Source organism: Nerophis ophidion, linkage group LG08 (genome assembly GCF_033978795.1).
Source record: "Nerophis ophidion isolate RoL-2023_Sa linkage group LG08, RoL_Noph_v1.0, whole genome shotgun sequence".
Lineage (NCBI taxonomy): Eukaryota > Metazoa > Chordata > Actinopteri > Syngnathiformes > Syngnathidae > Nerophis > Nerophis ophidion.
Window position 1 is genome coordinate 47,634,840 of NC_084618.1, and position 19,857 is coordinate 47,654,696.

The window sequence follows — 19,857 nt, forward strand, 5'->3', positions numbered from 1 at the left end:
ATGATGCTACATATTATCAGTAATTTTATTTTTTGTAGCAACGTTTGTGCCCCACACTTGACAAATTAAATTTGTTTATACGACATATTCCAACTTGAAGCCAAACCACCGCCAGACGATGGACCCCCTACTGTTTTTTTGGGGAATTAATTCTTCCTTCATTTGTTACCAAATTCGCACCTTCTTTCTCCCGTACTACCACTCGCACGGCTACGCTAGCATCACAGCTAACGTTTCCCATGCTGCTACCTCTCTGCTCCGCGAGGGCGTATATGATAGGATAGGATAGGTCTTTAATGTCATTGCACAAGTACAAATACACTTTGTTTTCAGCACAAACCTGTTCAAGATTAGGGCAAACAAACAGTGTACAGGGTTACAGAACAGCTAACGTTACCCATGCCACTACTTCTCTGATCCGTGAGGGCGTATAGGATAGGATAGGATAGGATAGGTCTTTATTGTCATTGCACAAGTACAAATAAACTTTATTGTCAGCACAAACCTGTTCAAGATTAGGCAAACAAACAGTGTACAGGGTTACAGAACAAGAACGCTGATGGGTCACCATAAGGCGCCCCGTAAAAGATGGGAAAAAGGTCAACGCTGGGGAAGGACGAGTAAAAAAATACAATCTAGACTGGGCTCCTCAGGGGGCCCAGTCTAGAGTGGGAAAAAACCTCCATAGCAAAGCATAAACATATTACAACATACATCTCGAGATATCTAGCAACAGAGGGAAGGGAGTTCGGGGTCATTATGGTAGGCCGCAGCTCTCAGGCGCTGACCATCCATTCATCACCCCTATGGGATTTGCGTCGAGAGCGTTGGGTTGGGGGGTGATGGGATGTGTATGTGTGGCGTATATTTTTGTGGATGTGTGTGTGTGTAAGCCAGTAGTGTGTCTCTGTTCCGCGCCCTTGATGTATTGTGCAGTCGGTAGTCCAAAAGTCAACAAAAACAGGTGTGTGTCCATGAGAAATAAGACGGGAGTTTGTTGTGTCTTTGCCGCACTGTCCTTCGGGAGAGTCTCAAAGCCAGGGAAACAATCCAAGTTGGAATGTTTTTATGCGGGTGAAAATAAAATTTGCTTTTCACTCTAAATTGTCTATGACTGGTCCTCAAAACTGTGGGGTAGACAGTCCGATGTAATCCACAGTTCTTCCCGCATCCTCCAATCATTTGTGGCAGTTTTGGGGTACTTTGATGACTGCCAGCAAATTCCAATTTGTCGAGAAACCAGAGCAACGCTTACTCCAATCAGCAGATGTCCTGTTGTCATAATTCCTAATAGGTGGATATCTTCACGTCCTCGACAGAAAAGGGTCGCCAGGCTCGCGGCCCTCCTTCTTCTCCCAAGAGTCCGTCGTGTGTCCAGCAACAACCGCTTCGTCACGACAGCAGGTTCCCTCAAACCCAAGATCTTGTCAATTTTGTTGAGGCCAGTTAAATAGTTACAATGTTTTAGATTTGGAGAGCAGTGCAAAAAGAGGCAAAAAATTAAGTTAAGACAAAACAAGACAAAGAAGCAAGCAGGAGAGATAAGGGAGAGGAAAGGGGAGCGTCCACCCTCGATGAGTGCCAGAGAGAAAAAAAACGTATGTGACGTATGACGTAACAGTATGTGACGTATGTAAGAAGGTTCGCTTGCTGTCTGTGAGGAGAGACAACAAAGAGTGGGAAGAGCCTGTAGTGTATTGCCCGCAGCTAAAAACAACTGCGTGAGAACGTATACTCTAATATCACGATATAGTCATTTTCTATATCGCACAGAGACAAAACCGCGATGTATCGCATATAGCGATATATCGCCCAGCCCTAATTTAGTGTGTGTTTGAACATAAATATGCTTCTATTTTCACTGAACTTTGACAAAAAAGACGCATTAAAATAGGCTTTGCGACATTCCCGCCAGCGTTACGGAAAATATTTTTGACAAAAACCTATGTGGATATGGGTAGTGTCAGTGCCTATTTCGTTCTCTATATGCAGATATGCCGAGGAAATGTGTTCCAACATTAGCACGGCCATTTTTGGTTTCTGATACTGTATGTGCATCAAACACATATGGCGTGGTATTTGCTTGGCACAATATAATGCATTACACGTAATGATTTTCGTCACAATACGAAGGTTCTGATTTCAATCCCAGTCTCTGGATCTTTCTATGTGGCGTTTGCATGCTCTCCCCGTGACTGCGTGGGTTCCCTCCTGGTACTCCTGCTTCTTCTCACCTCCAAAAACATCCACCTGGGAATAGGTTGATTGGCAACACTAAAATTGGCCCTAGGTTGTGAATGTGAGTATGAATGTTGTCTATCTATGTTGGCCCTGTGATGAGGTGGCAACTTGTCCACGGTGTATCCCGCCTTTCGCCCGAATGCAGCTGAGATAGGCTCCTAGAGCATTTGTTGTGTGCTCTGGTGCCTGCGTAAAATATGTACTGTTCAAGTTTCTAGCTGAGCAAGCACAAGTGATCCATTAATGCATGAATGTAGATCATTAATTTGCTGCAACAGCTGAATGGACAGTGAGAGGAAACTTAAAGCAGCAACACACCTCCACTTATTTACATCCCTCTGGCTTGCCACTACATTGTAACAGATTGCACACAAAAAAGTATTGGAACATTTTTGATGGAATATTGTATTTTGACACTGCCAACTATATTTTGCTTTGTTGTGGTTACCATTATGCCTTGGAATGTTGAAATAGAGCTTTTATAATCCAGAATGTGATGTTTATATTTGTCAGTAAGTTGGAGGCTGTCCCAGCTGACTTTAGGCAAAAGGCTGGCGACACTGGACTGGTTGTCAGTCAATCACAGGGCACATAGAGAGACAAATAACCTTTCATTCACACGCACGCCCGCATCAGAAGTCAGGCGAGTCAACCGCTTGAGCATCAAAACTGTTTGATGTCTTATTATGGGACAATGGTTGACCTTTGTTCATACTTCAATAAAACATTTCCCATTGAAAATTGTGGAACAAATAGCGAAAGATACTGTAAGCAACTGACAGAAACAAACTTAAACCTTAAAACCCATTTCAAAAAAAAAAAAAGTTGTACATGACATGTGTACATGTCATTCTTTTCATTCTTATTGTCAACTTATTGATTTAGACATATTGCATTGAGCAGGCTGGACAGAGGTGTATGTACAAAACTACTAGCCCTGTGGCTAAATTGTATAAATTACTGAACAATCATAAATTGTGGGGACATCGACCAGCAGGAACAACTGCAAGTGTCTGGTGTTACGGTCCGGCTGGGCAACACAGTCGTGAAGTTGCATTTGTTTGAAAAACAAAACCCAGCTCACTTTCCTGTATAGAATCTATTCTTCCTTTGGTATTGTAAATTTATACACAAATTGTTTGTCTGACTACTAATTAGTAATGTTAACGTCCTCAGTAATGCTAACAACAACAGCAGTATTACTGTTTAGTTATGCAGCATTACAACATGCACACCATGACTCCCTTTTTACGTAACATGTACTAGTGGGTTTTTGGTCAAAAATCTGTATAGATTATGTTTTATGAACCATTTTGAAACCCCTTTCTAACTGTCTCTTCAGGATGTGCCAACTAAGAATGGCCAACTAAACGAGAGGCTCCATTGTTGCTACCAAAGACGTGTGCACTTGTGCCGTGATGCATGCAATTTTTGTGGTTTTAAAATTAGTTTTTCTGACTAAATAAATCAAAATGATATGTCTATATGTAAGTTTTAATCATACTCCAGCTCATAAACCTACAATAAAACATGCTTTTCTTTCGTGAAAGTAGAATTTTGCGGCCATATTTGACGCACTCTCCTGCTACATTCCTGCAATGTTTTGTGACGAGCAGTCACTCTAACACGCAACCATCTGTGCAATAAACGTTGAAAAAACTACACAGATGACCAAAAAAACAAGTTCTTACCCTTATTTTGTCATAATCTTCATTAGCATTGGACCAACAATTCCGGAGAAATTTTGACTTTTTTTGAAGTATGTTAATTGTGGTGGCTGCTTCCAATATATTTGTACAGAATCACTCTTATGTATTATTCTAACTGTTCTTCTTTTGTTACATGGTAAATGAATAAGTGTACTTTTGTAGTTAGTTCCCCATATTTTCACACAATAACTCAAACATATTAGCACTGGTGAGCAGTAGAGAATCTGGAGTTATTTTTGGTCCAGAACATACTTTGCTTTATTCATTATTGACGTATGTCTTGCCAGTTTGTTGTAAATTGTAAAAATTAAATATCCTTTCATTTTATCATCCATTATTAACTTTAAATTTGTTTTTTTGCTTTTTTTACCTTTTTAGAGTCCACTTTGTCTATTGGTATTTGTTTGACTTTTCTCTTTTGCCGTTACCCAATTGCATTATTTTAGATGTACTGACATTCAAAGATAGTCTGTTTTTGTCAAACCATCTCTTAAATGTATACATTTCTTATGTTATTATTTGGATTAGCTGCTGTATGTTCTGTCCTGAAGAAAACACAGGTGTTGTGTGTTTAATTGTCAAAAGTGGCTGTAAACTGTGGTTATGCAGTATTGTTTGCGAACCTTCACTTCCCTTACTTGTCGTCTTTCAAGGTTGTGGGAAAGCGATGTGAAAGTGTTCCACAATTCTTGTGAGTGGAGCAGCCACATGCTGCACAACATTTTACTTGTCAAAAAACTAACAAGAAAGCACTGCAAATACATAGCATCAGTTCAAAGTTGATAGCAGTCATAGCACCCTGTAGTCACGTCAGTATCTTTTGACCAATCATTGAGGAGATCGCCTGAAACGGAGTTGGCCATATTCTCTTCATACATCCACTCCACTTTGACTGCGTCATCTCCCCGTCAGCCATGTTTTAGTTTTGATCTATATATATATATATATATATATATATAACTAATTATTTATTTATTTATTTATGAAACACGTTTTTTGTTAACATGTTAAAGATGTAAAAATACAAGCATGTTCAACACATTTGCCATGTTGTAATGGTATGCAAGTTCAAAATAAACTCAAACCATAACATATATTCCTTCCTTTGATGAAGACAATAATATAAGTTTGTTTATTACCTAATTCTGATGACTTGCATTGATTGGGATCAGACAGGAATCACAGTAGTTACTGATAAGCTCCACAACTTTATATTTACATTGTAAAGGGGTGAAAAAAGTCCTCCTTTCTGTCCAATACCACATGAAAGTGGTTGTTTTGGCATTTAATTTGTCCAGCTTCCATACTCGTTTTCAAACACTTTACAAGAAAAACGTTGACGGCAAGCTCTGTAGGTTGCTAGCTTGTGTGCGGTAGCTTTCTCAGAATCTTATTTCGGTAGCTCAGGCAGGATACAGCAGCGCTTTTATTGTGAAGACAGGAACTGTGCGGTCGATCTTCAGCATTTTGAAAGCAGGTGCGACGCGAGAATCTGTTGAAATAAAATGTGTTTCTCGCCTTCCTGTCAGTCGTTTTTTTTCTCAATACTGAGTTTGCTGCAACCAGCCTCATCTCACAAGTTCCCTGGGTGCTGCGAATCTCGTCATAGTGAAGATTGATGATCGCAAATTTTCAGGTCTATTTTTTTAAAGCCTGGCTGGTGATTGACTGACATACCCTCTGCCATCAACCGGTAGCTCGCGATCCACGTAATGGGCACCCCTGAGCTAAGGGCCCACAATATTTTCTGGGCTTCCACAAGATATGCATACTTTTAGTTCCTTAACAAGCTCCTCCAATGTAATTTTGTGCTGATCCATCACCTTTCTCAGAATCCTCCCGATCAGGGGAGATCTTGCATGGAGTTCTCAAGGCAATTGACTTTTATCTTATGTTTTTTCAATCTTAGAATTTTTGCTGTAAAGGTGTTTTCTTTCTAAGCAAGCTTTTTCCTCTAGGGATGAGACTTAATTTGTGTGCCTTTTAGGCTCATAAACCCCAAAACAGACTTTGCTTTTGTTTGGTAAGGAATTCAAGACTTAGTAATCAAATATAATTAAGTTCATTATAACATAATTTTTTTTGTAATTGTGTCTTTCTCTGTTACAATAAACCTACCGTTATGGACTGTTTGTATTTTTAAGTGAGTAAACTTACCAAATCAGCAGGGCACGTCCATCCTGTAAAACATATGTGAATAATGTAAGAATACAAAGTGTTGTGCTGTGATTGATAATTATTTCAGAAACAAACTGCAGGAGTGCACAAAATATATGCATTTGCTGACCTCTCCAGAGCTGCATTCCAGTGTGCTATTTTTAGGGTGTATGCTGGCTTTAATTTAGAGCCGGGCAGAGATGAGAAAGTAGAACACTGCATAGGGAGAGAGACTGGAGGGTAAAATCAAAGCCAGACGTCACCTAATCTCCTCTTCCGGCTAGTCGCATACTCCCTATTTTTACTTGAGTCCTATAGTTTTCCTTTGTTATAGGAATTGCCAGAAAACTGAAAACAAATTCATAAATATACCTTTCTCAAGACATACCACATCACTGAGAAAGATCTTGTTTTGGGAACCCTTTGCCCCCTAAAGTTTTTCTCCAACCCATTATCCGAAAGACATCATCCAAAATGTATTAATTTTAATGCAATTTAACAATAAAACAAACTACAATATCAAAACAGCCTCCCCAAAGTCACCTCAAATGAACTGTGTTCGCAAATCCCCCCCCCAAATGCACCCTCCCAATGTGGTAACTGGTTTGATTTAGTTTAGAAACGTGTTACAGTGCTGAGGTGTAAAATAATAAGCCATGGTCAATTGTTTTGTTATTGTATTTCTACAAATGTGAAATGCATATTCATACAGTTTTTGTAAAAAAAATATTATGATAAGGTGAATAATTAAATTTGACAAACAGCAATAACTATTGCGTTAGATTTGAATAACTCAAAAGAAATAATGTTATTCATTGTATTAACATGAGTTGTTTTAAGATATTTCTACTAACAAGGCTGTTTATATTGGAGACTACATATTATAATCCAATGTTATACTTTTGCATCACATAACTGGCGTAAGCAACACCGTTTTGCTTCTGACATGCACCTCTCAAAAGTCCTCAAAAATGTCAGCGGCGATGATTGGTCAGCTTTTGCGAAGGAGGATCCCTGAAAACAGGAGAGCTTACGTTGTGCTTGAAATGCACAAATTATTGTATGACATAGAGCAAGTGATTGGACCTTTTTATCAAACTGATATTGTATACCCAAACTTCTGCAAACCGGTTCAATTCCGACACATATTCTTTCCCTTTTCTCATTCTCCGTCTCTCATCTTTCTGGCATGATATGTTTACAAACATGGGCGCTCTGAGCATGAATAATGAACATGGACATTTACACTACCAGGTTGTTTACAATAGTTTTTTTTAACAATGTTATTTTCAATTACATACCTCCCTCTTGTTACATTTCCCAAATGGGAAATAGTTTGATTGATTGATTGAAACTTTAATTAGTAGATTGCACAGTGCAATACATATTCCGTACAATTGACCACTAAATGGTAACACCCGAATGGAATATGTGTTTCAACTTGTTTAAGTCGGGTTCCCCGTTAATCAATTCATGGTAGGGCTGTGAATCTTTTGGCACCACACAATTTGATTCTTGGGGGTAACTATTCAGTTCAGAATCGATTCTCGAATCAAAATTATTTTCGATTCAAAATTAATACTTTTTAATAATATTGGGTGCCATTTCTATGTTTAACTGCAGTCTTTCATAAAGTAGATAACAGTTCTGATGAATTTCTAATTTACTTGAATGAAAACTGTTTTTGTTCAGTAAAATTCTACCCAAAACATTTAATGAAGTCAAATACAAATAAGGTAACAAGAGATGTAGCCAACACTTCTCTTTTTTAAAGTAAATCTGTACAGCATATTGGGGCAACTACATCAAAAATATGATTTCGCCAAGTGGCTGGACAGGACAGATAAAAATAAAAATAAATAATAATTAAAAATTGATTTTTGATTTATGTGAATCGTTAAAAAAAAAAAATCGCGATTCATTTGAAAATAAAATAAAAAATGTGGATACTCTTAGCAAATAGGCTTGCAAATCAGCCCGTCATGTGCCACGACTCGTTCAGGGTTTCACATTCCATCTTTAAGAACATCTTTTCTTCTGGTTTATGAATAAAACATTCATTAAAAGTAAAGATGTTTTTGGATGATTAGTTTCGACTTGTCCAAGGTGTACACCGCCTACCGCCCGAATGCAGATGAGATAGGCTCCAGCGACCCCCCACGACCCCAAAAGGTGGACAAGCGGTAGAAAATGGATGGGATGGATGGATAGTTTTATTGCTAACAAAGATGTTGATGTTGCTGTTGTCATTATTCACTCTTTACAAGAAGGTAAACACTGCCCCTTATTGTTTTGGAGGAGAATCACAAGTCACGCGGCAGCCCCTGCGGAAGAGCTATAAACGAATCAAGACGCTGTCAGAGGGGACGCAAGCTATGTGACGCAAGAGTATGAACCGGCCTTTAACCATATGGCCGGGGCCCATTCTATGCCCACAGGAGCCTCCTGGAGGGCTGTCGAAAATATCTGTTTTTCAGCTGTGATCCGTATGGGGCGCAGCGGTACTCAGTTGTAATACACTTTTTCACCATTTGTGGCAGTAAGGAGTTCTTTGCATGGATCTAATATAATTCTACAAAGCATTTTCAACGATAATTATGTTAATAAATGATCTACTAAAAAACCTACAAAAGTGTTTGTGACACATTACATGGGACATACTGTATACAGTGCCAAAAAGACAGCTAAAAGAGGTTGGTAGATGAGAATAAATATAAAGGTAAAATATTGTGTAGAAATGCACCCAATTGCAGAAAATGTTATCGTGATTTTCAAAATGTTCTTTCAGGGTTTGCGTGGCAGCACTTGGTGCTGATAAATATGTTCCTCTTTTTTCCATCAGTTTTCCTCTTTTTTGTTGGACAACTAGAAAGCAGTAAAACCCAAACATTGAGACAAGCAGATCAATCGGCCATCAATCTGTTTCGGCCGAATTTCACTTCCGAAGGCGCCCGCACAAGTTGTGTTACACGCTCACGAATGTGGAATCGCGGGGTCAAATCTTAGACGGCAGAAGTGTCGCAAAAGTCACATGTATGTAGACAGCCCATCGAGTGATTTGGGACAGACAGAAAACTTAAAATACATGTACGCGGATCTATAACACACAAATTCAAACAATCAGATTAAAACACAGACACACAAATTAGTACACAAGCAGCAAATGGCATTACACGCACAAAGATTGAGACAATAATACTTCCATAAAAACGAACACACAAAAAAACAATTGTAGACCGTTCAAGTCTTTTTACAAAAAGTAATTTTCCCTATTGTATATTTTGTTGACCTTCCAGGATGAGGTGGACGGTCAAAACCCTGTGTTGCGAGATAATCCTCAGCTCCACGACGAACTAAGGGGCTGGCTCAAACACCAGAAAGTTCAGGAAATTTTTATGCAAGGTAAGCTTATTGTTTACTTTACTTTTATTACATATTCACTTTGCATTAACATTGTTTTGCATGAAGAATGAATATTGTATTTGTATGAACGATTACAAAACAAACCATTTCTGGTCACTTTTAGGTCCCTATTCATTGAATGGCTACCGCGTGCGTGTGTACAGACAGGACTCGGCCACCCAGTGGTTTACTGGCATCATTACACATCACGACCTTTTTAGCCGAAACATGGTCGTTATGAATGACCAGGTACATGCATATTCCACCAGAAAAGCAAAATATTCGATCAGCTGAGATCTATGCAGGTTGAACAAGTTGGGTGACTCTGGTCTATTTTTAGGTGCTAGAGCCTCAAAATGTGGATCCATCCATGATTCAGATGACATTTTTAGATGACGTGGTTCATTCTCTTCTCAAAGGAGAAAATATAGGTATCACTTCGAGACGAAGGTCGCGATCTAGCCAAAACAACAATTCTTCCCATGTGAGTACACAGACATTTACTTATTTTTATTAATGTGAGCACAAACTGTATGTATGTATGTGTGCGTGTGTATATATGAATATAAGTGTACATACGTGTCTGTGTGTGTGTGTGTGAGTGTGTGTGTGTGTGTGTGTGTGTGTGTGTGTGTGTGTGTGTGTGTGTGTGCGTGTGCGTGTGCGTGTGTCAGCTTTTTGTCATTACATGATATCTTTTTCTCTTTTTTAAATTTTTTATAGAGGGAGGGTTTTTATTTTTTATTTTTTTTTGTTATGTAAAAATGGGTTATACTTGTATAGCGCTTTTTGTACCTTTTTTTTTTTTTTAAGGAACTCAAAGCGCTTTGACGCTATTTCCACATTCACGCATTCACACACACATTCACACACTGATGGCGGGATATGCCATGTAAGGCACTAACCAGGACCCATCAGGACATCGATATGTACATGCAGATGCTGTGTCGGGACAGACCCATTAAAAATTCGAGCAGAAATATGTCGTATAAGAATCAACTACACACAATAAAACACTTAACACAATGTTGTGTCACATGAATGTTTTTTTAAGTCCTACCTTTGTGACATAAAAAAAACCCACTAGTAATGTGAAAAAAACATGGCATTTACTTTTCTCTGTCAAAATAAAACACAAAGCAGTTTGGCTAATAATGATGAAGTCTAATACACAAGCTTTGTTCTTCTCCAACGCCTCCTAGTAGTTTGATACAGCACTTTGGCCAACAAAAAAAACAGTGACACCTCTCACATCGAATACACAATCTTCACAGCCTGCGTTCAATACAATGAGATGACAAAAAAAATATAGCTAGTAGTGATCTTATTTGAACACTGATACAGTTTGCAATTACATAAAAGATTAGTGAGCATCCCAGTGAACAAACTCAAGACTTTGTAAAGAAGTTGTGACAACGTTCCTGACACATCGCCTGCTGCGTGTTTCCTCACATAATTAACTCTCAGTCACAGCAGCTGATGGACTGTATTGAGAAAATAAAAGCAACATCAAATAGTTTTCTCTTTCGCTGTATACTTTTAGTGTGGGGACAAGTGCGTCCGTCTCCAATATTGTCCACACCTGTTGTCATCTAACAGCAGTGCGCTCTTAAACGCACACCGGGCAGCGAGGGAAAAATTACATTAAACCAACCGCTTGGCTCCGTTTACTCTGAGGGGAATCTCCGGTGCAAAGTCTGTCGAGTTAGTCTGCCATGATTATCAAGCCAAACGACGCTAGTGCGCGTGCGTCTGACTTGGTGTTGCTTAAAATGCATTAATAAATTACGTTTTTTCGGTAATTAAACAATTAGACGGTATTACTAACCGTCTGGAATTTTACATTCTAAATGTTATGTTTTCACTGGACCTTAACCGTAATCGGAACACGGACGTGAAGCACTACCCACCTCTAAACGACGAGCGCAGCAGGCGTTTGCTGCAGGGCTATCGCCTCTTCTCACGGTGAAAAGTAATCTTTTCTTGTCGGGAGAACAACTTGTTATGGTTTTGAACCTGATATTTCCATTAGGTATAGTTTTTGTCCATTCCTGCTTGCTTGTGGCTCATCAGTACCAAGTGAACTGCAGCCAAGTTCCCCCCCTTCCGGCATGGCCCGAGTGTTCGCGTTAATCGCCCGCCTAAAAAATTAGTGCCGTTATTGAAATTTATAGTTAACGCCTTATCACCAACATTAAAATGTAATATCAGTGTAGACCTAAGTATTTATTAAAAACAAGGCAGAGGTTTTATTTAGCAAGTATACTGTAACATTACACACAGTTTGAACAGTAACATTGTGTTTGAATTGGGGCTGTCAAGCGATTAAAATATTTTTTCCCGATTAATCGCATTGTTCATAGTTAACTCAAAATGAATCGCTATAATCACAGATGTATATAATGTTTCATCATTAATAAGTTTACGCTACAAAGATCATTTTAAAGTTTTAATTCCATGAACGAACAATTAATTTGCCTAAAAAAAAAAAGTGTTTTAAACTATTTTAAACAGCTCAACACAAAAAGTACAAACATTAATTGATAAAAAAAATGCTTACTGGTGTCTTGCCAGATTTTGTATTGTGTAGAAATACAGAATTTGTAATCGTGCTTTAGGAGCAATTGAATTCAGAGGAGGTTCTCCGCTGTCATGTTTAGATAACAGTTTCACGCATAAATAACACTAATTGTGGATTGTTATGATCATGCTTGAAATGTCATAGCTGTTTGGTAATATCAAACCACAAACCAGGAACAGTAAGATGTAACAATATGTCAACCCTAGTTTCTTTTATGCAACCACTCCCACTCACTCCTAGCTCAAACTCTTTTCTGCTTCCTATCTACAGTATTAGACCTTCTGGGTAAGGTACAGTATAAAACATTTAGCAACACATCCACATCATCACTTCCTTGTTTACATTGACAGAGATGTGGATGTGTGATATAATCTCTCATGGTCTCTTATTTACCAACAAAAATCACCACTCTACATAGTGCTCAACTCTTCCCCAATTTTATCAATAAACTACCTGTAATGTTTTGGAACATAAATAAAGAAATGTTTTCAATGGACAAGCAATATTCAACCGTAAAATATACATGGAGAATGTCTGCTGGCAGCACACAAAAAAGGAGCCTTTGGTGGTGTCTTTTGTACTGTATATTGTAGTATCAACCCATTCATTTACAGTGAATTATGGATTCTGTGTCTACTTTTAAGTTAGGTTTTTCGACCAAGTGAAAAATCAATATTTGTTTTTCAAGTTATACACGTCTGTGCAAAAAAAAAGCCTTTTTTGTTAGATTTCTTGTTATTTTGTGCTTTTTGGGATTGAGAAACATGTCAATACGTAAAATGTTAAAACAATAGTTTCACAACTTTTTGAAAAAGATGCCACAAAATCCCGGAGGAACTGATGTGTTGTTTGGCCGTTGATTAAATTTATGCTAGTGCATTTAGACTTGGACGTCACAGACGTGTACAAACCGAGAAAATGGACAAAAGTAGGAATCCAACTGTTTTGTAGATGTAAATGTTTTTGAGTCTGATTAAGAGTCACCTGCCATTGAACGCTCAGCCTGTCCTGTCTTGTCCTGCTGTTAATAAAGAATCTGTACTCGTGACATGTTTTTATACTTTTTATTCATTCATTTGTATTGTATTTTTTTTTTTTTTTTTCTGTTTCATGTCAAAGATGGCGGGAGGTAGACCTGGCGGGACCACTGGCAACACTCAGGTACGCCAACTCCAACACTTGCGCTCATCTCAAGGTTACGACCCTCACTATTCACAATTGTTGGAACTGATTTTGTTTTATAACTGCTGATTTGGTGGATTTGTCCTTTGGTGTTAGTTCATTTTGACAGGTACCATCTTCAGAATATCAACTAAGAATCTTGTAAAAACTGAGTTTATTGAGTGAAATGACTACAGTATTTGATCTTCTGCCAACCAACATTAATTCTGACAGCTATGTGACAACAAAGCACACAAATTAATTATTTACCCTCAACCAGATGATTGATGAAAAAGGGAACACCTTTTGGCACTACAATTCGAAAATGAAATTTAAGATATTGTCGCTCAGGAGATTTATGCAAGATATTATCTCATTGGGTGAGAATGGATCGGCCCATAATTACACAGGAAGACCTTGTAAATGATCAAGCTCCTCCCGATCAAGAAGGTATATGTACAAGGTCATCGGATTTTAAACATCTGTACAATTCAAAAAAGGTTTGGGACAATGTGAGACTAAAATGGAGCTGTTTGGCGACACCAATCTGCCATGTTTGGAGGGACATAAAAGCTAAATGCGCCTGGTGAAAACACCATTTCCAATGACTAACATGGAGATTGGTAACATTCTGCTGTATTCCGCTAGATTTATATGAAGGCGATAAGTGGTCGTTGTATAGGTTAATGTACCGTAAAATGGATAACAACTTCCTGGCTTCAACCAGAACACAGAGTCTTTGAATAGGTTGTCCAGGGTGACAATGACCCAAAACTTTTAGTCAAGGCAACAAAGGAGTGGCTCAAGGAGAAGCACCATGAGATCTTAGTGTTGCCTAGCTAGTCTCCGGGTCGTAACCCCATTGTACTGTAAGTCAGTTGAGGGCGCTTCAAATTCAGACAGACAGCCTCCAAACCTTCACAATTTGAGTATCTGTAAAGAAGAGTGCATTAAAAGTGCTCCTGAAAAGTGTGCAACCTTGGTAACCAACTACCAAGGTTACTGACTTTCTCTACGAAGTACTAAGTCAAGTTTTGCTTGGAGATCAGATATTTATTTCATCACTCAAATACAAAATAATTAAAAACCTTTGTTTTATTTGGCATTTTCAGATTTGTTTTTGTATTCTGTCTCTCTGTTAAATCAAACCTACTAAAAATAATCAGGAGTGTTTATGTCTTGATAAGGATGGTAGACTTACAAAATCAGCAGGGAATTAACTTATTATTTCCTCCATTGTAACAGCTGTCATTGTGTTCGTATATAATAAACAGGTTGAAGTTCAACTCTACATTTGAGTCACATGACAATTTTTTTTTGGTATTATTTTAAAACCTACATACCTAAAATATAAGTAAATAAATATTTAAAATGTTGGACGGACGTTAGGATTATTAAAGCATAGGGTCAAATTGACCATGTTCATGCATGCAGACTCAACCTGATTTAGCATGCATGTCATTTGCTTGAGAAAGACACTAAAACAAGCAACGACTGTAGGCAGCTGCAGTAAAGGCCGGGCAAAGCGTCACAAAGTAATAAATTCAGTGTTGGGTAGTGTCCAAGAGTTTCAGATTTCAGGTCTTTGTCTGCTAATTATTCTAAAACAACTAAAAAAAAAAAAACAGAAACAGCACTCTTTGTTGCAATATTCATTTGTCTATTGACTTTTACAACTTTAAAATTTTTGGACTTTTTAAACATAAAATCTTTAAATTAGATGCCTGATAAAGTCAGATGGATGGGGGCTAGTTGCTGGCTTCTTTTTTATACTTAAGAATTTATTCAATCAAGAGTAAGTGTAATAGTTGTTTTAAAAAATAGAAATGATTAGTACATAGTGATTGTGAATGATAGGCAAACGTAAAAAAAAGTGCAGTTCCGCTTTAAAGTCCCCACTGTATATGTAGTAATGTTGGTAATCGCTCTTCCATGCTTTTGCGAATCAATTAAGTTTCCTGTTTTCTTATCTTTCAGAGTCATTACACACGAGCCCAAGCTAACAGCCCCCGTCCCATCATGACATCATCAGGTCCGAACACAAAAGGTTCCCAGGGGGCGCTGGCCTCTCAGCAGCATAGCCAATTACAGCAAAGCCAGCAGACATCCAGCCAATTGCATCATTCTCCCAGTGGCATGGGACGGGAACAGAAAGAACAGCGCAACTGTCGCTCATCACGGAGAAAAGGATCTGATAGTAGTGTTCCTGAGGAGGACCGAGACAGGAGAGAAGAAGCTACAATCAAAGGTAGAGGCACCATTTTTCAAAACTGCTTCTGATTCTTCTTGATTTCTGATAAAGATCTGGGTCTAATAGGAGTAAAACTAAATGTATTTAATTTAAAAACTGTTTAATTTACTTACCTATTGGTACTTGTTTTTGTGTATTTGGAATATTCGTAAGTCCCGAAAATTAAAAATCAAACCATGGAGAAATGGCAGAAATATTTATAAAACAATCTTGCTTTCCTTCAAACGAGCCGTTTGGAATTTGCCCAATTCGACATGTTTCCAACATGTAACGTCAGCAAATAGCTCCTTACATGATCAAGTTTTACCCAAAGAGCTTAGCGCGCAATTGTAGCCCGTCGTTAGTCATTAAGTTTCTTATTTGTCTCTATCCTCTTGTTGTGGGGCAGACTGCCTCGTACGTGCACATGCATCCTCTGCAGTTGCAATTTCTAATTCAAAGTAGTGCATAGATTGAATTTATATCTGTCAGACTCCACAGGGAAGAGCTAAAAACTACATGTCTGATGGGGCGAAGACACAGTTGAAGTGGATGAACACCAGCCAAACAGAGCAAAGATAAAAAGACTAGATTTTAGGGGGGGAAATACTAAATACTAATGAAATGAACTCATAATGAACAGATAAGTTAAGATGTGTGTCTTGAAATTAGCAGGACTTTTAAGATAGAAATGAGCATTTTATACAGAAAACAAGCATTATTTAGCTTGCAATTCTTAAATTAAGCATCCTCGAGATGTTGCTGAATCTTTGAACAAGATTTTCGAGATAGGGAAAAATCAATTTTGGCATGTTTAAAACAAATATATATATATATATATATATATATATATATATATATATATATAATAATTATTCATGCTAAATTTGAGATTAGTCAGTCACTATAAATAAGTAAATAGCTCTTAAAACTTGGGATATTTCTAGAATAAATGTTTTAAATCTTAGCAAGTGGCAAATAATTTGCAGTGCATAAATGAAACCGCCCACAAAATGGCACTTTGTGAACAGACCGTCATAAAGCAGTTTGAAAATGGTGTTTAAAACACTCGCAAGATTTTCACCAAAAGAATATCATACCATGTTATGTAGACGGTAGACCACATGGGCGTATTTAAAATGTAAAAAAAAAAGATCATAATATGACCCCTTTAAACTAAACCTACAGTGGGGCAAAAAACTATTTAGTCAGCCACCGATTGTGCAAGTTCTCCCACTTAAATGATGACAGAGGTCTGTAATTTTCATCATAGGTACACTTCAACTGTGAGAGACAGAATGTGAGAAAAAAATCCAGGAATTCATATTGTAGGAATTTTAAAGAATTTATTTGTAAGGTATGGTGGAAAATAAGTATTTGGTCAACCATTTAAAGCTCTCACTGATGAAAGGAGGTTTTGGCTCAAAATCTCACGATACATGGCCCAATTCATTCTTTCCTTAACACGGATCAATCGTCCTGTCCCCTTAGCAGAAAAACAGCCCCAAAGCATGATGTTTCCACCCCCATGCTTCACAGTAGTTATGGTGTTCTTGGGATGCAACTCAGTATTCTTCTTCCTCCAAACACGACGAGTTGAGTTTATACCAAAAAGTTCTATTTTGGTTTCATCTGACCACATGACATTCTCCCAATCCTCTGCTGTATCATACCATTTTGGTATGAACTCAACTCGTCGTGTTTGGAGGAAGAAGAATACTGAGTTGCATCCCAAGAACACCAAACCTACCGTGAAGCATGGGAATGGAATCATCATGCATTGGGGCGGTTTTTCTGCTAAGGGGACAGGACGATTGATCCGTGTTAAGGAAAGAATGAATGGGGCCATGTATCGTGAGATTTTGAGCCAAAACCTCCTTCCATCAGTGAGAGCTTTGAATGGTTGACCAAATACTTATTTTCCACCATAACTTACAGATAAATTCTTTAAAATTCTTACAATGTGAATTCCTGGATTTTTTTTCACATTCTGTCTCTCACAATTGAAGTGTACCTATGATGAAAATTACAGACCTCTGTCATCATTTTAAGTGGGAGAACTTGCACGATCGGTGGCTGACTAAATACTTTTTTGCCCCACTCTACTTGCAATGTACACAAAAAGCGGTGTGCTATACATATATGTATATACTGTTAAATTATATCATTCAGTGAATTTAGGCATATAAAAGGCACTATGATATTGTTTGTTTGGATATCCTAAAGTCAGTACTTAAACTTTATTTTTTCCACCTGCAGACTCGAAGTCTAAAGCTAAGCAGGCGGTCAACAAACGCAGGAAGGGTGAGGAAGATGAGAAGAAGGTGGGTCTAAAGAGACTGAAAACAGATATAACATCTGACCTCTCGGAGAGCAGCGACTCTGAAAACACACACAAGAGAACTGTCCACTCGTCATGCTCCTCTTCCTCCTCCTCTTCATCATCCTCGTCGTCATCCTCCTCCTCCTCTTCTTCGGAGCCGAACTCTGAGAATGAACTAAAGACTCGCAGCAGCGACGTAAAACCTTGCGTTGTTTCCAAATTGGAGGAGGATGAGAAGACGACCAAAATCAATGTTTCCTCGTCCCACATTGGCCGCCTGTCGCCGTGGGCGGAGCTTCAAGCAACAGAAGACAGCAAGATGATAACGAAGGAGGAGGAAGAATTGGTGGCAGTGACACAGATCACCCAATCTCCACGGCAACAGATGCCTCTTATGTGTGACACTATACAGGGCACAGTGGTAGAGGCTAGCAAGAACATTGTGAAAGGTAAATTACCCTGACTATCTGAATTATTGGATAAGCACAACATATTAATCGTTCTTGTGCCCTTTTTTTAAGCCTCACCTCGCTGTCCGACGCCATCATTATCGCACCTGCACGGCAGCGGCGTGATCGACATCACAGATGACGCACAAGCCACGGTGCATCAGGAGAGTTCAGAGGCCGTGTCTGCTCTGCTGGCCTCACAGAAAGCAGAGTCCACAGCACTCTCACCTTACCTCACCCTTAATCCATCCCCTGTCTCCTCGCCGCCCGTCCCGCCTTCACCTTCGCCATCAGAAGGGGGTCGAAGGACAGATATGGACTCTGCTATGCAGCACGGCGTAATGGGCGGTGGCGTAACAGCAAGCCGAAGTTTAAGCAACAAGATAGACTTTGCTTCTTCTGAGGTTATAAGGTCAGATCACAATGGAATGTGTTTTAGTCCTGCAGTGTTTTATTTTGGTACCATTAATGGCCTCCGGTTACACAAGGAAGCACCTGATATGATGACTGGATAAAAAACTCAAAGATCTCCTGTGTACAGAACAGTGGAACCTCTTAATCCATTTGATTTAGGATTAATTCATATTTTGCAATAATTTTTACCACATAAAATATTGGAAATAAAAATATTTTTTTAGTCAAAATGTATTAACACTACACCTTTTTTTCCAACTATCATTTTAGCCTTATTAGTAGCCTTATAAGTGTACAAATAAGTAAACTACTCGTATTAAGACGTAAAACATAAAACACACAAATGATGACATAAGTATTGAGATGCCGCTGGAGTGTTACTGCTTTGAATGTTTTGAGGTAGTTTTAGATGTACTTTACATTCCTCTCCTTACAATTATATTTTGATGCCTGTGCATTGGAATAAATCTCACCAAAAACTGCTAAAGTTTGCTTATCTTGTTCGGTGTGTTGTTACTTCAAGACAGTTTTTCTCAAGTAGTGGGTCGCAAGCAGCGGGGTGTTTTTCATTATTTAAGTTAACACTTTTAGTATTGGCTGTATGTTGGAGTGATACACAAGCCTACATCTAGGTGGCAGTATTTCTCAATATAATCAACAAGCTCCCTGTTTTACCTAGTAGAAGTAGTAAGTGCACAGGAACACATGCTTACAGAGCTAACAAAGACAAAGAGATGGAGAAGGTTGTCACAGGAATGAAAAGGGAAAAAAAGGAGACATCGTTGTCAGTGGCATATATAAAGAATGTAACTCACAAAAATAGATGTTTTGATAAATGTTCTATTGGTAGAAATTGAATCCTGAACTATACAACTTCAGGATCATTCTGGTAGAAGTTCCACTGTTTGTGTCACATCGCTTCTAGATTGATTGTTTGCCACGGTTAAACGGCTGCAAAGAGGGGGCTAACTTTTGTACGTGCTGCAATCATTATATCCCGCCCTATCCCTGCTTTCAATATGTTAGCAATGCCCCAGGTAACGCACGCACACACACACACACACACACACACACACACACACACACACACACACACACACACACACACACAATGTGTGCAGGGTATGGGCATGTGTGTACGAGACAGCGTAAGTAACAGCCATGAATGCCAGTCATCCTATAATTTTTCT

General features: G+C 38.6%; 1 protein-coding gene across 2 annotated transcripts in view; it reads left to right on the forward strand.

The window, feature by feature from the left end:
* The window catches only part of jmjd1cb (jumonji domain containing 1Cb), a 211,602-nt gene that overhangs the window by 159,918 nt on the left and 31,827 nt on the right, over positions 1 to 19,857 (forward strand). For both annotated transcript variants that reach the window (XM_061908710.1, XM_061908711.1), the window contains 7 exons: positions 9,404 to 9,509; positions 9,634 to 9,758; positions 9,850 to 9,993; positions 13,210 to 13,251; positions 15,229 to 15,499; positions 17,741 to 18,253; positions 18,326 to 18,665. In XM_061908710.1, the coding sequence (XP_061764694.1) occupies positions 9,404 to 9,509; positions 9,634 to 9,758; positions 9,850 to 9,993; positions 13,210 to 13,251; positions 15,229 to 15,499; positions 17,741 to 18,253; positions 18,326 to 18,665 (1,541 nt within the window). The remainder of the gene's footprint in view (positions 1 to 9,403; positions 9,510 to 9,633; positions 9,759 to 9,849; positions 9,994 to 13,209; positions 13,252 to 15,228; positions 15,500 to 17,740; positions 18,254 to 18,325; positions 18,666 to 19,857) is intronic.